This window comes from Lemur catta, chromosome 1 (assembly GCF_020740605.2).
Source record: "Lemur catta isolate mLemCat1 chromosome 1, mLemCat1.pri, whole genome shotgun sequence".
NCBI classification, from domain to species: Eukaryota; Metazoa; Chordata; class Mammalia; order Primates; family Lemuridae; genus Lemur; species Lemur catta.
In genome coordinates, this window is record NC_059128.1 from 109834076 (window position 1) to 109853799 (window position 19724).

The following is a 19724-nucleotide window of genomic DNA, read 5'->3' on the forward strand; positions in this document are numbered from 1 at the left end:
GACACATCGTAGACATGCTCTATGTAGAGCATCTGGCACACAGTAGGCATGCTTTACATAGAACACGCACAACACAGTAGATACACGTTATATAAAGCACTGTGCTCGAAATAAGTTTGCTTTATGTAGAGCACCTGGCACACAGTAGACAGGATGTATGTGCAGTGCCCAGCACACAGTGGGGGCACTTTATGTAGAGCACACAGTGGGTGCACTTTACGTAGAACACACAGTGGGGGCACTTTATGTAGAGCACACAGTGGGTGCACTTTACGTAGAGTACACAGTGGGAGCACTTTACGTAGACCACACAGTGGGGGCACTTTACGTAGAGCACACAGTGGGAGCACTTTACGTAGAACACACAGTGGGGGCACTTTACGTAGAACACACAGTGGGGGCACTTTACGTAGAGCACACAGTGGGTGCACTTTACGTAGAACACACAGTGGGGGCACTTTACGTAGAGCACACAGTGGGGGCACTTTACGTGGAGCACACAGTGGGTGCACTTTACGTAGAGCACACAGTGGGTGCACTTTACGTAGAACACACAGTGGGGGCACTTTACGTGGAGCACACAGTGGGGCACTTTACGTAGAACACACAGTGGGGGCACTTTACGTGGAGCACACAGTGGGGGCACTTTACGTGGAGCACACAGTGGGGGCACTTTATGTGGAGCACACAGTGGGTGCACTTTATGTGGAGCACACAGTGGGGGCACTTTATGTAGAGCACACAGTGGGGGCACTTTATGTAGAGCACACAGTGGGGGCACTTTATGTAGAGCACACAGTAGAAGGACTTCACAGTCTCTTGCACAGAACAGAGCCCTGGCCCACAGTGGCTTAAGGGCCACTTGCCAGCGTTTCCTTCACTTTCTCTTTTTGGGGCTCCCAACTCTCTAGACCCATCTTTTGTCTCCCACTGAGGACCTCATGTGATATCCCATTTCCCAGATGGGAAGACTGAGCCCTGAATGGCTGCCACTGCCCAAACTCAGAGCAAGGGCAGGGCAGCACGAGGACTCCCCTCAGGGTCCCCTGGCTCTACCCTCCCTGCCTGGACCCCTTGTGCTGACGGCCCCTCTCAGCCTCACCCCCAGTGCTTTCCCTCTGTCCTTGGACACTGAGCTCAGCCTCTAGGTTTGCCATTGCTCTGTCACCTAGGCTAGAGTGCAGTGGGGTCATCATAGCTCACAGCAACCTCAAACTCCTGGGCTCAAGCGATCCTCCTGCCTCAGCCTTCCAGGTAGCTGGGACTACAGGCATGCGCCACCATGCATGGCTAATTTTTCTATTTTTAGTAGAGACAAGGTCTCACTCTTGCTCAAAATCCTGTCCTCGGTACATCCTCCTGCCTCGGCCTCCCAGAGTGCTAGGATTCCAGTTGTTGGCCACTGTGCCCAGCCAGCAGCTGGGCCCTTTATCCCTGGAATCTGCCTGGGATAATCGCCGGCAAGGCTGGGTTGTTTGTTTCTGTTCCTAGCAGTCATGTCTCAGCCCAGGGCCTGGGCTGCCTCCAGGTAGCACTTGAACTCCTGCCAGACTGCACAGCCTGGGCCCCTGGGCTTTCATCTCTAAGCCTCCTAATTCTGCACCGAGAAATGGTACTTGATGTCCTACAGGAGCTCAGGAGATGATCGGGTACAAAGATTGGCCTGGCCGTGCTCGCCTGGCACCTGAACTCTCACGTTCATGCCTTTGCCAGCTGCACCTGGTGTGTAAACCTTGGGGCTCTGAGTCACCTTTGATCACCACTGCCTTGCCCCCCTCACCCCAAGTGGGTGGTGCTGAGATTTGAGGATCCAGTGCCTCAGCTGTGTCATCCCCAGCTGACTGCTCTACAGCCAGCTCCCTCCCCACCCCATGATTTGGCCTCCTGCCCTGGTGGGGAGGAGGCAGCCCCGCCTGCAGGGATTGGCTGGCCCAGCTCCCCTCAGCCTTTCTTACATCAGGGCCCAGGGCCAGGACCGCCCAGCAGGGGGACAAGGAGGTTGTGTGGACAAACTCCTGAGGGAAGGTGCCAGGCTGGGGGTGGTGGGCCTGGGGGGTCTTGGCCTGGGATGGGGAGGGGCTGCCCAAGCTGGGGTGGCTCCAGGGATGTGGCCCTGGGAATGGTGGTTTCCTGGAAACCGAGCCCCTGGCAGCCTCCCTGTGACTCAGGCTGTGCCTTTCTGGACTTTAGCTCTCCAGCATTGTTTACCCATCTCTGAGCCCTCCCCTTCCCGCCCCTGCCCCTCTGCACTGGCCCTGGAGCCCCCTTCCCTCTCCTGGGCCTCAGGAACTCCCCCTGCACCCCTCTGCCCTGCAGGATGTCTCAGCTGGGCCTGTCCTGGCTGGGCCTGGGGCCGGCGGCCGCCTCCCCGTGGCTGCTGCTGCTGCTGGTCGGGGCCTCCTGGCTCCTGGCCCGCGTCCTGGCCTGGACCTACGCCTTCTATGGCACCTGCAGCCGCCTCCGCTGTTTCCCGCAGCCCCCGACACGGAGCTGGTTCTTGGGTCATGCCGGACTGGTGAGTGTAGCAGTAGGACGGGACTGGGGTGTCAGGGCGGGTGGACGTCCCCAGGGCCGGGAAGGGGCTCAGGGAGCCGGGGCGGAGGTGGGCTGGGGTCTGGGACGGCCGAGAAGCGAGGGCGGCGGCTCACTCACGCCTCTGCTCACCGCCTCGCTGCTCTGCTGCGCCGTCCCAGGCCTCTGTCCCCCCCTTGTGCTCCCAGCCCAGCCTGCTCAGCATCGTTTTCCTGCCTGTCTTCCCACGCTGGTGCACCGTGAGGGCTCCCGGGGAGGGCTGCACAGAGCGGGGACCCCCGGTGTCCCCAATTCTCCGCTGCGGGACTTGAGGCCTCCTGAGGGGCACCGTCCGGGGTCTGCCCCCTGCCTGGCCCGTGTCCTGTGTCTGCCCCTCTCTGGGCTGTGACTGCCCCACCCCCCAAACACACAGGGGCACCGCTGGCCCAGAAGACAGGTGGGGACAGTGTGCCACCCCTGCCCTTCCTGGGCAGCTTCCTCTTACCTGCTCTTCCCCACTGAGATGTCGCCATGGGCCCTGCTGTGCAGCCTGCATGGAAGTTGGCCTCTCCCTTCCCCTCTCAGGAGCCTTTCCTAACCACCCCCTCCCACACCTTGGCCTCTGACTCGGACCTGCTCTGTCCTTTGGGGGACGTGGCCCCAGTCTGTTCATTTGTAATGGCAGGGGCCATGGGCGTGTCCTTAGGCTCAGTGGGAGGGCGCACAGCACACTCTATGCTCAGAGATTGATGGACAGAGGTGCTCAAAGGTGGGAGCCACGGTCCTGATGGACAGTTACAGCTCCCGTCTGCTCCCCTGAGGTCAGCTGAGGCTGGAAGGTCCCGAGGGTGCAGACCCTTCTCCAGAGGAGGAACTGAAGCCCACGTGCACCAGCCAGGACATGAGGGCATGTGGAAACCTGCCTTGGGGACACGTCCTGAGGTCACACTGCTGCCCACAAGCCCCTCGGTCGGGACATCGCCATATGGCTGCCCCCAGGCCGGAACCACTCGCAGGACAAGAAAACCCTTCCTGTGGAGCCAAGGTGGCCCCTGTGTGGGCAGACAGCGTGTCCTCTCCCTCTGCCCTGGGGTGCATGGGTGGCGTTTGGAGAGGCCCCAGGAGAGAAGGAGCAGGAGGAAGCAGAGATTCCCTCCATCTGTGCAGGATCCGGACACGCTGTTCACTGCAGAGGCTGCGCCACCTCCAGAGGCTGCAGGGGGGACTGCGGTGGCCACTCCTGGGGACGTGGATTAGTCAGTGTTCTGCAGAGACACAGAATCCCAGGGCACACAGATCTGGGTGTAGGTCTAGACAGATAAGAGGGGATTTACTCTGAGAACTGGCTCACATGACTGTGGAGGCTGAGAAGTCCCACCCTGTGCCGTCTGCAAGCTGGAGACCCAGGGCGCTGAGCTGTCATTCGGTCCGCGTCCACAGGCCTGAGCAGCTGCAGTTCTGATGTCCAAGGGCAGAGAAGGTGGATGTCCCAGCTCCGGAAGACGGAGCCAAGTCCCCTCCTCCACCTTGTTGTTCTCTCTGAGCCCTCAGTGGGTTGGATGGTGCCTGCCCGCACTGGGGAGGGCAGATCTTCCTTCCTCAGTTTACCCATTCCACTCCTCATCCCTTCTGCAAACATCCTTGCTGAAACACCCAGAAATTATATTTACCAGCTATCTGTGCATCCCTTAGCCCAGTCATGTTGGCATCTAAATTTAACCATTACAAGTGACAGCTCTGCCTTGCTTGCAGGTCACCACGACAGAGGAGGGTTTGAGGGACGTGACTCAGCTGGTGGCCACCTATCCCCAGGGCTTTAAAACGTGGCTGGGCCCCATCCTCCCTATCATCAATGTTTGCCACCCCGACGTCCTCCGACCTGTCCTGAACGCCTCAGGTACCATGCGGAGCTAGTGGTGGTGGGCACCGTGGCACATCCAAGGGCTTCCAGCCCCTTGTCCCCGAAGTTCCTCTGTGGCCCCTGCAGGACCCCAGCCCCTCCTTCCCTTTTCTCCCTCAGGCGTCTTCCTCTCCCCTTCCTGTACTCACCCGCCTGCACCTCAGTGTCTCCTGCCTGCACTGCCGTCTGCTCCCTGCCTTGCTGTCCTGGGCACCACTGGGGCCCCAGGGGGCCTCTCAGTTTCAGGCCTTGTCCTAAGGAAACTCCCCAAGTTCATGTGGTCAGGAATGGACCAGAGGAAGATCGACTATGAGAGCTCAGCAAGAACTAAGTTTCTGCTGGGCAGGCAGGAAGGCTTCCTGTAGGAGGAGTTGCTGCAGCTGGGTCTGGATTGATGAGGAGGAATTTTTTAAGTGGAGGAAGGGTGATGCCGTGGGCACCATTAGTACTGCAGGCTCCCTGCCAGGCCTGGTGCCAGCCTTGCATGTGCCCAAGCCCAGGACAATGAGGAGAGCTGGCCGCTGGTGGAGCACCTGGGCTGCTTGTATGAGTGCCACCCCCGTGGGGCAGCTCCTTCTACCCCACCCGGTGGCTCGTCTGCCCTAGGTTCACTGCTCTTCTGCTGCAGGCCCCAGAAATCTCCAAGGAGACCCCACTGCAGCCCGGTGCCCCTCCCTCGCTCTCTGCCCTCCCTTCCTCCGGCAGGCGAGGCTGAGCAGGGAAACCGGCAGCATCCCACAGGGACTATGGCTCTGACGCTAAAATGCTGAGAGACCCTGGGCAGGTCCCTGGGTCTCTCTGGCTTCTGACATCTCTTCCAGTTGAGAGTGATGGAAACTCAACCTCATGAGGTGTCAGCAAAGAAAAATCTGTTGACCATAAAGTCCGGAGAGGGTGGCTTTCAGGTCGTCCCCACCTTCCAGCCCCCTGCATCAAGCCCGTGCTCTTTGCTCAGACAGACCTTGCACTGGCCACAGCTCGCCCACTGCTGGGGTCTCCCTGCTGCCTCCAGCTGGCCCTGGGACCCGAGTGCAGACAGGAGGGGCTGTGGCGGAGATGCCACTGCCTCTGTCTCCCCTGGACTGACCTGTCTGACCTCTGACCTCTGGTCCTGTCTGCCGTAGTCTGGGCATGTCTGTGTGACGTCTGCTGTATGGACACATCTAGTCACCTGTATATTTACACCTGGGGCCAGGTGGCACCTGGCACATGTTACACCTGCTTACACCTGGTTTACACCTGAAATCCTGGAGATCACCCTGTCTGGGGCTCAGCTGTAGCCAAGGTCACTTGGACCATGTTGGGGCCTATCTGGTTCTTGTCTGAAATATTATTTGAGACTGTCCTTTTCTCCTGTTTGTCACATCGGGGCCATATTTGGGGCTTGTCTGAGGGCTGGGACCCAGGTCCCTGTGTGGACTGTCTGAGATATGAGTCTTGTCTGAGGCAGGTCCTAAGGTGTGTTCGGATCACACCTGGGGCACAGTCTGGGTCACACCAGGTCCACATCTGGGACATTAACAAGCTTATATTTAAATCCTATCTGGGGTCCAACCGTGGGGCATGCTGAGCTCATGTCAGACCATTGCAGGTCAAACTCAGACCATGTTGTGTCATTTAGGGTTTGTCATGTGTGCTGTGGCTGTGTCGGGACCTGTTAACACATCGGGGTCAGGTCACACGTCTGAGATCCCTGTCAGGAGGCGTCAGAGAGTTCTGGAGCAGACAGGGTGTCCTAGGTTCTTATGAAGGTGTTTTGTAGGGTGTTGAACTATGGTCAGGTGCTGCAGACATGTTGAATCATGTAGGAGCCATGTCAAGGCAAGGTGGGGTGCGCTGTGCTGTGTTAGGGTGTGTGTTGCTCTAGTGTCTGCTGCAGCCTGGTCTGGGGATCCCTCCCTTGCCCCGTCCCCTCTGCTCTGTCCGCCCTTGGCCCCTTCCTGCTGTGCTGGGCTTGGAAGGGAGTGCAAACCCCCGGCTGGGAGCTTCCACCTCCACCCCAAGCCCCTCCCCTCCCCCTCCATGTCCCCTGATTATCCTCATTCATGTCAGCTGCCACTGTACGGAAAGATGATATCTTCTTCAGCTTCATAAAGCCCTGGCTGGGTGAGTAACTGCAGGTGAATGGGGCTGGGGACAGCCTTGTGGGGCCAGGAGAAGGTGCTGCCTTTGCTCACTGCCCTTGGCTGCCCTACTAGGGAATGGGCTTCTGCTAAGTGCTGGTGACAAGTGGAGCCGCCACCGTCGCCTGTTGACACCAGCCTTCCATTTCAACATCCTGAAGCCCTACGTGAAGATTTTCAATGACAGTGTGAGCATAATGCACGTAAGTCCCTTGACACTGGGGTCATAACCGGAGTCTTGGGGTAGAGGAACCACAGACAGGTCTGATCTGGAGTTTTGGCTCTGCTGGGAGGCTTAGGGTCATGCTCTTCCTCTCTGAGCCTTGGCTTCCTCATCTGTAAAATGGGAATAATAATCCCCACTTAAAAGGAGGTCAAGATGATGTAATGGAGTCCTGTCCCTGGCACATAGTAGGTGTTCAGACAGTGTCAGTTTCTAAGTTTCTTTCACTGAATTCCTATGAGTTCCAGAGAGAAATGATGAAGATTACATAGCAGCTACTGCTGCACACAAACCACTTCCAGACTCATTGGTTTAAATCAATGTGCTCATGATTACTAATAAGTCTACAGGATAGTTGGCTGGTTCTTGTGGATGTGGAAGGGTCACTGGGAAGGTGTGATCAGCTGCAGGTCAGGTGGCAGCTTTGCTGATCCTAAAGTCCAGCACAGAATCAAAGGGTGGTGGGTAAAATAGGCTCCATCTCTTATGGACGTTGCTGAAAAATCACACTGCAAAGGGTGTAGGCAGAGGGAGAAGTGGAGAATTGGGGTCACGGATGTTTTATATATATTTTGTATTTTTGTTTCAGATTATTACAGGAGTACAAACATTTTGGTTACAAAATTGCTTTGGTACTGTTTGAGTCAAAGTTGTAAGTGTGTTCATCACCCGGATAGTGTGCATTGTACCCGCTGGGTGTGGAGTTACACATCCCCTCCTGCCCCCTTCCACCCGCTAGATTTCTGATGAATATTATTTCCATACGTGCACATAAGTGTTGATCGATTAGTTCCAATTTAATGGTGAGTACATGTGGTGTTTGCTTTTCCATTCTTCTGATAATTCACTTAGAAGAATGGTTTCCAGGTGGGATATGGGTTTTTTGAACTGCCTAGGATTTTTTTTCCTTACTTGCAAGGTTATAAGTTAGTATGTTACTATTCCATGGATTTTGCCACAAGACATGAGACTCCAGGGTCAGAGACAAAGGGCAGTTGACTACTCACGGCACAATAGCATGTGCTTCCTCTTGGTTTGTCTCCTTTTTCCAAGCCACCCAAATCCCTTGTGGGGGACAGAGGAGGGATTCTATCAATGCCTGTTCCTGGAGTCTACTGCATTACAGGGAAGGGGTACTAGGCTTAGGGAACCTGATTTTATAGCAAACAGATGCAAGCCTAACATGTGTCCAGGGGAATCATTACCTTATCCCCCAAGATTCTTCTCTGCAATCACAAGGTTGAGAAATGACCCAGGTTAAGAACATCAGGGCCTTGCATTCTTGGTGCGCCCAGCAAGGATGCTCAGGGCCCACGGAAGACTGCTTCTACCAACATAGGGATATTTTTGCAGTCAATTTATAACAATAAAGATGAGGAAAACCAACATTTCTGAGCACACATTATGTGACAGAAATGATTCCTTGTGCCAATTCCATGATATAAATTGTCCAATTTAATTTTAACACTCCTGTGAGTTAGAGTTTCTTTTCACCCCTTACAGATGAGGAAACTGATGGCCAGAAAGCTTAGAGGGGTTGCTCAAGTCTACCCATGTAGTAAGTCCTGGGGTGGTGGAGCAGGGATTCTCACCTCATTTATCTGGCACCAAAGCAGGACATCTTAACTGCTACTGACGATTTGACAGGTGGGACCTAAGGGAAGGCACTGAGTTGCCCAAGGGCACACAGAGCACAGGATGCCGAGCTGAAACGTGAACTCAGGGCTCTTGTTCCCAGCCATGGGGTCTTCATCTCCTAATAGTAAAAGCTTCTGCTTTCACCCAAGTCGGGTCCTCCCTGGAGATGGGTACCTGGGGCAGAGGACCAAGAGGCTGGTTCTGAATGCGTCCATCCTGATGTGTGGGGTTGAGGAGGGCCTCCAAAGAGCCAAGGCCCAGCTCCCCCAGCTCTGTGACCTTCTCTGCAGGCCAAGTGGCAGCGCCTGGCCTCAGAGGGCAGTGCCCGTCTGGACATGTTTGAGCACATCAGCCTCATGACCTTGGACAGTCTGCAGAAATGCATCTTCAGCTTCGACAGCAATTGTCAGGAGTGAGTCCTTGCCCAGGGTGTGGGAACTTGAGCTGTGGACCCAAGGGCATAGGTGGGGAGGAAGGACTGAGGACAACAACCACAAGAGCTGTTCTGGAGCAGGTATGTCACAGCTGGGCTGTGAAGGGCCGGGAAGGGTAGGTAGAAATGTTTGAGTGAAGGCAGGGAGGCTGGGATGAGTAGAGTATGTGCAGCAGACAGTAGAGGTGACTTTGTATGCAGGAGGCTAGGGTGGGGGCTGGGTCATGGACCAGGTGGAATCTGATAACATCTGAGCTGTGTGCACGGTTTTGGGAAGGAGAAGGTGCAGGCCTGGATGCTGGGCAGGAGACAGAGCGGAGGAGGGGTATGAGGTCCAAGCTACGCTCTGGCTGCCTAGTGGCACCAGAGGTGGATGCAGGCAGAGAAGAGGGTTTGGAGAGTCAAGTCTCATGGCCGATGCTGTTTGTGTATCTGTGGGGCCATCTGTTTCTGGAGACTCCGTTTCCTGATGGGAGGTAGATCCTGGCTGCTGGTGGGAAATGCTCCTGGGTTTCAGGTGTATTAAATTGTTTCCTCCCCATTCCCTGATCCTGCAGGAGGCCCAGTGAATATATTGCCACCATCCTGCAGCTCACTGCCCTCATAGAAGAAAGAAGCCAGAACATCCTCTTGTACATGGACTTCCTGTACTATCTCACCCGCGATGGGCAGCGCTTCCGCAAGGCCTGCCGCCTGGTGCACGACTTCACAGATGCCGTCATCCAGGAGCGACGCCGCACCCTCCCCAAACAGGATGTTGATGACTTCCTCAAGGCCAAAGCCAAAACCAAGACTTTGGACTTCATCGATGTTCTCCTGCTGAGCAAGGTGGGCTTCCTGGGATCTGAACTCAAGAGACAGAAGGGGGAGCTTCATGTCAAATGTCAAATCCAAGAACTTGGACTTGATCCAGTGGGCACTGGGGAGCATGGAAATTATTTGAGTCAGGAAGCGAACAGTCAGAGATAGGTTTTAGAGATGAGTGTCCGAAGTGCAGCCAGCAGAGGACTGCTAAGTCTGAAACTATGATGAGCCTCAGATTTTACTTCACTTACAATTTATTCTCTTAGTCTGCTGCATTGTTATGTGTATCCGTATGTCTGTGCTCTGTCTCTGTCTATGTCTAAGCTGACAGATGCGCCTGACCCCTGGGTCAGAGCAGCCTATTTATTATTCACAGCAGTAACAGCAGCCAGAGTTAGATTGCAGTGCCGGCTCCGCACTCCCGAATTCCTCCTGGGGCAATGCAACGTTTTTACCTCTTAGTGCACCAGACTTTGCACCACAGCAGAGGGGCCCCCACATTATGAGTCTTGGAGCTCACAGAGAACAGCTGGCACATCTGTGCCTTCATCCTTCCAGAGACAGAGACAGAGACAGAGAGTGTGCACTTTCTTCTGGAGTATAAACTACTTTCCAGTGAGATGGCAATGACTAGGGGTTTATAAGGGAACTTCCTTCAGGGGAGATAAGATTCTCTGTGTTTATCATCCTAGAAGGTGAGCAAATATCTTTGGAACAACACTTAATTTCTAAGCTCCAAGGAAAATTTCCATTTAAACATCCTGAAACCCAGGTTGTCAGTAATTTTTTCTCCAAAAGTCCTCATTATGCAGGAACATAAAAGTATTCATGGATCACTGATTCCTTCCACCAGGGATAAAAGAGGAGGCCAGGCAGTCACGGAGGAAGCCCATCAGGCAAGGGCTCTGGCAATGGTCTCCAGGGAGATCTAGGAGTGCAGGGTGGGTTTGGGTTTCTGGAAGGAGGATGCATCTTCAGAGATTGTCTCAGGTTAGACCCAGGAGTCTCAGAGCTAGTGTGATTTGTTGGGTTTTGCCTTCTCTGCAGGATGAAGATGGAAAGCAGTTGTCAGATGAGGACATAAGAGCGGAGGCTGATACCTTCATGTTTGGGGGTGAGGGGCCCAATGTGGGACTACAGTGGGGGTAGGGGCCTCTCCATCCCAGGGATGCAGTGGGTGGACCCTGATCACTCCATCCCTCCCATCCTCCCTGAGGGTCTCCATGCAAGGGCGCTGTCCGCCCCTCTGGTGCTGAAGCAGCTCAGAGACCCAGGTCAACCTTCTTGCCCCTCAGGCCATGACACCACGGCCAGTGGTCTCTCCTGGGTCCTGTACAACCTTGCGAGGCACCCGGAACACCAGGAGCGCTGCCGGCAGGAGGTGCGAGAGCTGCTGAGGGACCGCGAGCCTACAGAGATTGAATGGTGCGTGCAGGTCCTCATGGCCTGTTCCTGAGCCCCTCTCATTGGCTCTGCTGGCAGGTGGGGAGGAGAGAAGTTGTATTTATTGATTCTACCCATTTTTCTTAGTGGTAATAGGAGCAGATCCAGAGACAGGACTTGGGATCAATTTGGCTATCAGGGGAAAGACTGCAGGTTTTGGGGACAGAAAGACTGGGGTTGCTGAGAGAATTAGTAATGATGTGTGAGGGCTAATGACGCCACTTAGCACGTTTTCATTAATGAACTTCGTCTCCACTCCCATTCTTTTCTCCATGAAACACCATTCCTTTAAACAACTTCACTCACTGAGTGTTTGCTCTTCTATGCCCTAATTCCTACCCGACTGTCCGGGCCAGGGATTCCCAAAGGAGACCCAGAGGTAAAAGTCACCCATCTCTTGTCCAGAACACCTGTGTCACTCGTCCACCCAGCCTCCATGTAACAAACACTCCCGCGCTGCCTTCCCACCCCCAGTTCTGTGCCCAGCACTTTTTTGTGCTCTGGAGACCTGGGAAGGACCCAGCCCAGGGATCTGCCTTCGAGGTTCTCTCAGTCTGCTGGGGGAACAGTCCCACATGAGGACACTCTCAGCCCACAGGAGCGTGAATAGAGTTGAGAGTAAGAGAAACAGGACTGGGGGTTAAAAAAGTGTCTCATCTGAGTCCCTGAATGATGGTCAGTAGATATCTGGGTGCAGCTGGGCAGCAGTGCTCTACGTCAAGGAGACGGGCTGGGCAAAGGTCTGGGGAGAGATGAGACAGAGACAGAGGGAGAGAGGAGTTTTAGTGGTCAACTTTACCCCAAGGGTAATGGGGATCCAGGGGTGGTGTTTGAGCAGGGGAGGGAGAGGTCAGATCTGGGTACCAGGAAGCTCTTTCTAGGGCTAGTGTGGACAGGAGATTGGAGGGGACACGCTGTGTAATGAGGGTTCAGAGGGGAAGTTCCAAGGTCTGAACCAGGCCAAGGATGGGGGGACACAATGGAAACATTGGACTAGACAGGTGTTTGGAGGTGGTGTCCTCCCCTCCAAGCCTTTGCTCAGCACAGCATTTTTTTGTGAGGTGTAGAAACATTTTCATTCATTTAAAACCAGGATTCAAGAAAAATTATGCACTTGGTAAAAAAATGTGTCCAGAAGAGTTTAGGATAAAAATAAACCTAATTCTTAAGCCTAGCAGTGACTATGGCCAGTGGTTTCCTGTGTGTCCTTCCAGAAAATGGTTAACGCAATGCCCACATTTATGTGAACACACACTCTCTTCTTCTGTACAAATGGGAGTATCTAAGACCGACACAGGTCTGCACGTTAACAATATACCTTTGAGATTGTATTTTTTTCTCAAATATGAGCTTTGGAAATGAGTGTATTTTTAAATTTTTTTAATTTTAATTATATATATTTATGGAGTATAATGTGATATTATGATATATGTGTACAATGTGGATCAATGGAATTGAGTTAATGAACGTACCCATTCCCTCATACACTTCTTATTTTTGTGGTGGGAACATTTGAAATGTACTCTCTTAGCAATTTTGAAAAACCCAATACATTATTGTTAACTGTCGTCACCATGTTGTGCCATAGATTTTAAAAACATATTCCTCCCATCTAACTGAAACTTGTACCCTTTCATCAACATCTTCCTGTTCCTTTCCTCTCTCCCTCCTCTGGTAACAACCATTCTCTTCTCTGCTTCTGTGATATCTATGTTATCTATTTTAACACAGATAAGTAAGATCACATGGTATTTGTCGTCTCATGCCTGGTTTATTTCACTTGACATAATGTCCTCCAGATTGATCCATGGTGTCACAAATCATAGAATTTCCTTCTTTTTGAAGGCTGAGTAGCATTCCACTTTGCGTATATACCACATGGAAAATGAGCTTTGAATTACAAAAACAAATGAGAACAAGTTCTTCTTGTACTAAATGAGACATTACAGAGAAGACTAGGGTTATCATTGACATTCCTCCTGAATCCACTCCCTTTCTCCCCAGGGGTGTCTAGAGATATCAATTGGTCATCTATCTGTTTATCTATCCATCTACCTAGCTATCAGTCATCTCCTTATGTAGCCATATAGTTTTTACTTTTTGGTATATATATATATATTTTATATATGTGTGTATACAACTTGGTTTTATCCACTCAACAGCATGTCTTATAGCTATTCTTTGCTGAAGCTGCATAACATTCCATATTTTATTCAGTGCACCCCCATGGTGAAGACTCTTAAGTAAACATTTGTAGTTGTAATAGATGTGCCAATAATCTTCCCAGTCTCTGTACTGATTTACCTCCCAGTCTGCAGTGTGATAGGACTACTGATCCTCATCTCTTCCTTTGGTGCAGCTGTATAGTAGCCTATTGTGCGGGTGTACCATAATTTTTCTAAACATCTTCCCAATGGTGTATACTTGCATTGTTTCCAGCCTTTTGCTAAATTAAACATGGTGCAGTCAGCGTGTGTACAGTCACCATTGCTTCAAGTGGGAGCATCTCTGAAGAACAGATTCCAAGATGTGCAATTGGTGAATCAAAGACCATTGCAATGCACAATTTTATTTGTTGCAAATCCATTCCTATTACCTGAGTTTGATGGTACCACTTTTCCCATAACTTCAATGTTACTATTATTGTATTCTTGAATTTTAAATCTTTGTCAATCTTTATATTTCTTCTTTCAATGGACATTTCTTTAAATAACAGTGAGATTGAACATTCCTTGCACGTGTTGATAAGTCATTTGTTTTCACTGTATGGTAGTGGTATCTTACATGTTTTGTTCTTTTTCTTTGGGTTCATTTCTTTTTCATATTTAGTTATAGGCATGTGTATGAGAATTAATCTTTTTTTCTGTCTTGTATTCCAAAAGATTGCCTTTTGATTTGGGGAGGGGATATTTTGGTTAATTTTTCTGAAGCCAAATTTGTCTACATTTTATTTTACAGCCAGCCTACCCATCCATTTCCTAGGGGGTTGTGGGACTTCTTTTACGAAATGCAAAGTTTTCACTTATTCACGCGGCTGTCTCTATCTGTTCCATGGGTATATTCTGCTGTTTTTGTAGCAGTGCCACACTATTTTTATTACTGTGACTTTGTAATAGGTCTTAGTATCTGGTAGAATAACTTCCCCCTCTTTAATATTTTATTTTCAAATTGACCTACCTCTTCATGATCCTTTATTCTTCCAGAAAAACTTTAGAGTAAGTTTATCAAGTTCTAAAAAGTCAGATAGACTTTAATCTTACTTGAATATATTTCATTGGTTGCATTCAATATATGATTGATTTGTGGGAAGCATAGCTTCAAAATATTGATACATCCTCTCTCATAGTATGAAATGAATATTCACCTATTCAAATAATCTTTAGTCTTTTAACAGAGTTTAAAATATTTGCTTAGAGATATTATGCATGTTTGTTAAACCAATCCTTAGACACTTTTGTTGCTACAGTGAAGTGTATTTTTTAATTGGATTGAAGGAAATTTATCAGTTTATCTGGAATATAGAGATTTCATGTTTCTTAAGTTTAATCCAGTTGTTTTATATTAATATTATTAGCATCTTTTCTTGTATTGTCTTATACAGCTGGTTGTTATTTCTACATAGAGAAACTCATGATTTAGGCATATAAATTTTGCACCCAATAAGCATAGTAAATGCTAATATCAAGAGGACAAATATGGATCATTCAGGAAAAGCACTTGGAACAACTGGGAAGCTTTCTAGAAATGTCCAGATGAGTCAAATATTTAATATTTTTTTAAAAAACAAGAGTCTTAAAAGCTCCAGTTGAAACCATGGGGAAATTCTTTTATAGCTCCAGAGTAGGAATAACCTATTTTGATACAAATCCCAGGAGAGAGACAAGAAGAGAATGAGATAATGTTCACTGAGAAAAGATACACAGTAGTGTGTATAGTACAATAGTATGATAACTACAGTATAGTTATATAGTGTGCTACTGTATAATTTCTTAAAGAAGTTTAAGAGGTGGCTTTAGAAAGATACATGAAACCATAGTAACCTAGGCAACCTGTGGGGTGGCATTGGGCCACGGGGGTGGGTGATGTAGTAGAGTTTTCCAATTTTGAACTAGTTAAGTGTATCAGGTCCTAGTATTTTAAATCAACACTGGAAAACAAGTGGGGAAAGAATTCAGCCCACTTACTGGAACTTCAAAGTTTGTAAAAGTGATCCAGTGGAATCTCTTGTGTTTTCTAACCATAAAATCACTACCTGCCAAAATGATACATTTACCCCCACATTTCAAATTGTGTTACCATACTTTTTTCTTGTCTAATTGCATTTGCCAGTATCTCTAGTACAATAAGAAATAAAACATTGATTCTGTGTATTTTGTTTCTTATTCATTTGTATTTTGATTTTGCTTTCTTGCCATAAAAATATTTTTACGCACATTTGTTAACATTTTGCAGTTGGCTTTTAAATGCTGTGTTTTCGTCAGAACAATCTTTTCAAAATAACTGGATAAATTTCCTCAGGTACTTTTCTCATTCTCTGCTCTTCCGATTTTTTTCTGCTTTTCTAATTCTCAAATATTTGACCCCTGTGGAACTTACTTTGTTATAGGGAGAAAAGATATTAGGAAACACAGTGGCTGGAGGATTCTATTTGTGTCTTTGCTCCCTAGCTAGACATTAATGATTATTGGGGTGGGGGGTGTTTCCACAGGGACGACCTGGCCCAGCTGCCCTTCCTGACCATGTGCATTAAGGAGAGTCTGCGCCTGCATCCTCCAGTCCCAATGGTCTCCCGACACTGCACCCAGGATGTTGTGCTCCCAGATGGCCGGGTCATCCCCAAAGGTGCCCACAATGGCAGGAGGAGGAGGCTCCTGGGCAGGAACAGGGGCCTATCAGGCAGTGGGGCTCTGTCCTTACTGCTCCCTCATCTCCCACAGGTGTCATCTGCCTTATCAATATTTTAGGGACCCATCACAACCCAGCTGTGTGGCCGGACCCTGAGGTGCTGACTCCCCCAACGCCACCATTTTTACCCATTCCAGGGATCCTGGTGGGGCAGGGCTTTGACAGGGAAATCCGAGATCACTTCTTTCCCCAACTACCAGACACCCTCATCTGTCTCTCCAAGGCTGGCTGTCCTGGGAGACCCACCCAACAAGCCTGTCTCCCTCTCGCCCCCAGGTGTATGACCCCTCCCGCTTCGACCCAGAAAACATCAAGGAGTGGTCACCTCTGGCTTTCATTCCCTTCTCTGCAGGGCCCAGGTAAGGGTGGGGTGTGCCCCAGGTAGGGATGGGGTGCCGGATGCGTGCAGGGTCTGGGCATGACAGTGAGAAAAGTTTGGGGGGAAGGGGAGCTGCAGATAGTCACAGTTTCAGCTCTCCCCCCCCCCCCCCCGAAGTTAAGGGCTAAGGTCCTTAGAATGGGATCCCTGCGAGGGGACTCTTCCCTGGCTGCTGTTGTGAATCCAGGGTTGCAGTCTGGGGCAGGCCCTGGGATTATGCAAGCCCACATTGTGCGTGTGTGTATATGTGTGCGTGTGTGTGTGTGTAGGGGAGGAGGGTCAGAGGTGGGTGGGGTCCTGGACATACTTAGCTCCTCACTCTGCCCCTCAAGCTGATGTGGGTGTGGGTGGGGGACCCAGGCCAGGTTCCAGGCGCGATGGGGCCTGGATGGGGGTCCTGGGCGAATTCAGAGTCTCCACCTCTGCTCCCAGGAACTGCATCGGGCAGACCTTCGCCATGACCGAGATGAAGGTGGTCCTGGCGCTCACACTGCTGCGCTTCCGCATCCTGCCCGACGACACGGAGCCCCGCCGGAAGGTGGAGATGATCCTGCGAGCCGAGGGCGGCCTCTGGCTGCGGCTGGAGCCGCTGGAGGCGGGCCAGCAGTGACCCCTCTACCCCTTCCACCTGCCTTTGCAGATTCCCGGGAATAAACCTGTGCTGTCACCTCTGCCTGAGCCTAGCCAACAGCCAGCAGGGATGCTTGGGGACTGTGGGGATCCAGGGGGTGGGCCTGGGTGGGTGGAGCCAGGCTGGGGGCTCTGAGCTGGACACCCTGACAGCCTCTCTGGCTGAGCACAGCACTCCTGTGTCGATTGCTGGTTCTCTCAGACCCCAAGTATGGACTTTACTCTGCAGGCGATAGGGAGCCATGGGAGGTGTTTGAGCAGTAGAGGGACCAGGGTTAAGGACAAATTTAAGGGGCAAGATTGAGGCTCTTAGATAAAGAGATGAATTCATAGAGGCAGATCCCTTTATCTAGACTGTGAGTGACCCGCAGACAGAGCCCCCTGACCAGCCCAGAACACACTGTGGGAAGCCTTCAGCTTCCGCCCTGGCAGCCTCTCTGAGATTGTTAGTTCCCTCCTGCTCTTGTCAATGTCCCACCCCTTCTTTTGCCCCTCCCAGGTGGTCCCATCCGTGACCCCTTCCCCTACCTTCAGGGAGCCCCTCCCTTTCCTCTTCTGGGCCCCTGATGCTGCCCGGGCAGCCTGCACAACACACACTGACTGAGCCCACTCAGGAGCTCCCACAGGACTGTGAGGGGAGGCTCCTCCCTACCCTCTCACCTCCGGTTCCTCCTTCATTCCCATCACAGGCCTCCCGGGCCCATCTTGGGGTGGGGTGGGGGCAGCGCCATCCCGTTTGAGTGTTGAGATTCAAAGCCAGACCACTGGACACAAACACCAACCCCAAAAGCATGGGATCTGGAGCCTGACTGCTTGGGCTCAAGTCTTGGCTCTGCTGTGTGACTGAGGCAAGTTAGTGTCCTTCTCTGTGCCTGTGTTTCCTCAACCATATAATGGGGACAACAACACAACCTACCTGAAGATTGTCCTGAGGGCCAAATACAAAGGACTCAGAGCTGTGTCTAGTGCACAGTTAATGCTCAGTAAATGTGGCCTTATCACTGCCTCTCGCAGAAAGTCTGTTGAAGCATGCTGCCTATCAAGGGTAGTTGTTCCTGCCATGAATTTTAAGAGTGTGGCTTGGAACTCGGACATAGGTACTGTAAGATTTGTGCTCAATCAGGCCTTTCCCCTCCAGGGCTGTGCGTATAGGAAGCAGTTATTTCTGAGAGTGATGGAGCCCCTGAAGGTGCCAGGAGGTGGAGAATGAGAGTAACCTCAGTTAATGTCTCAAAATATTGCCCCGCTACAGACATTGATCTCTTCATAGCCTAAAGGGCTCTGCACCACTGAGCCCTGCTGAGTCCTCCGATCTCTCCAGCTGCACTCAGCCACCCTGGACTGGCCCCTTTTCTCCTAATAGATTATCTTTCCTTGTCCGGGGGCCAGTGCGTTGCCTTTGCACCTTTGGCAAAGATCCGTTGCCTGTACTTACATGAGTCTATTTTCTGTGCTTCCTATTCTGTTGCATTGTCTTTCACCAACACCATGACATCTGGACAACTGTAGCTTTACACTGTCTTGAAGTTGGACAGTGTCAGTCCTCCAACTTCGTTCTACTCTTTCAAGATGGTATTGGCTAATGTGGGTCTTTTGTCTCTCCATATGAATTTTAGAATTAGTTTGTTGGTATCCACAAAATGACTTTCTTGAGATTTCTATTGGGGCTGTATTGAATCTATAGATGAGGTTGGGAAGAACTCACGTTCTGACAATATTGAGTTTTCCTCCTTTACGAGAAACGCTCAAGGAGCACTGCGGAGCCTTGGTTGGCTGCTCGCACTGCCGTGCCCAGTGACCAGGATCTGGTGCAGAGCGCCCCTCATCATGGGAAACCGGGCACCAAGGGAAGAGGTGGCCTCCCCGTCACCCGTCACACAAAGCAGGTTCTTGGGGAACCTGGTGCTAACCCATTCCTAGACGACCCACTTTTGGGTCAGCACTTCATTCCCAGCACAGCAGCTCCCCTGGCGGGATCTATGGAAACTCAGCCCTTGACACAGGGGTTTGTCCTGCTGCCCCCGTGTGTGTCTCTGCACCCACCCATCCATCCTTCTCTCTGCCCCCGGGGGCTCGAGAGTACATGCCCTAGGAGGACACGCTGACACTGCAGCACAATAGTGTGAAACACACTTGGAGGGAACAGGCATGGCTATCTTATTATGGGCTATTTGTTACGTGTGATAGAGGGACGGTGGTTATATCTTTCAAAGAAAGTGTCACATGTCAGAGGTCCATACTGAAGTCGTTATGGGTTAAGTAATACAGTGCTTGGGATTTTCCTATCAATACTATAGCCAATTCATGGCAGGGTTATAGATGAAACAGAATTGGTTTAATGTTTACAACTATTGAAGCTGAGACATCAAAAATCGTTATGTTTTTCTTCTACTTTTATGTCTATTGGAAATTTCCACATAAAATGGAATCAATGCAACTTATCTATTATTATGTTAGATGCACACAGCAATGTAAGTGAATTTTAAAAATATTATCAAGTGAATAAAGCGAAAAATATGAACTCTGTAGTGTAATTCCATTTGAGCACATTAAAAATACATGTACATAAAACTATCCTGTATGATCCAGTAAGGAAGGACACATGCCATTTGTCAAAATCCATAGAATATACAATGCAAAAAGTGAACCCTAATGTAAACTGTGGAACTTGGTTAATAATAATGTATCAATACTCGTTCGCCAATTGTAACACATCCACCACACTAATGCAAGAT

General features: G+C 50.6%; 1 protein-coding gene across 1 annotated transcript; it reads left to right on the plus strand.

Moving 5' to 3' along the window:
• Nucleotides 1-2278: 2278 nt before the first annotated feature.
• LOC123634142 (cytochrome P450 4F2-like) lies at nucleotides 2279-17032 on the plus strand. Its single transcript, XM_045545463.1, has 12 exons — nucleotides 2279-2515; nucleotides 4264-4408; nucleotides 6464-6517; nucleotides 6610-6737; nucleotides 8686-8807; nucleotides 9386-9656; nucleotides 10680-10746; nucleotides 10928-11057; nucleotides 15784-15917; nucleotides 16013-16077; nucleotides 16257-16339; nucleotides 16792-17032. The coding sequence occupies exons 1-12, from the start codon at nucleotides 2318-2320 to the stop codon at nucleotides 16967-16969; spliced, it is 1575 nt and encodes a 524-aa protein (XP_045401419.1). The 5' UTR covers nucleotides 2279-2317; the 3' UTR covers nucleotides 16970-17032.
• The last annotated feature ends 2692 nt before the right edge of the window (nucleotides 17033-19724 follow it).

Bases quoted from the DNA above. Each gene is read 5' to 3' on its own strand.
- LOC123634142 (XM_045545463.1), top strand. From the start codon at position 2,318: ATGTCTCAGCTGGGCCTGTCCTGGCTGGGCCTGGGGCCGGCGGCCGCC. The intron at 6,518-6,609 runs GTGAGTAACTGC...CTGCCCTACTAG, and splicing joins CTTCATAAAGCCCTGGCTGG to GGAATGGGCTTCTGCTAAGT. The intron at 15,918-16,012 runs GTGCCCACAATG...CATCTCCCACAG, and splicing joins TGGCCGGGTCATCCCCAAAG to GTGTCATCTGCCTTATCAAT.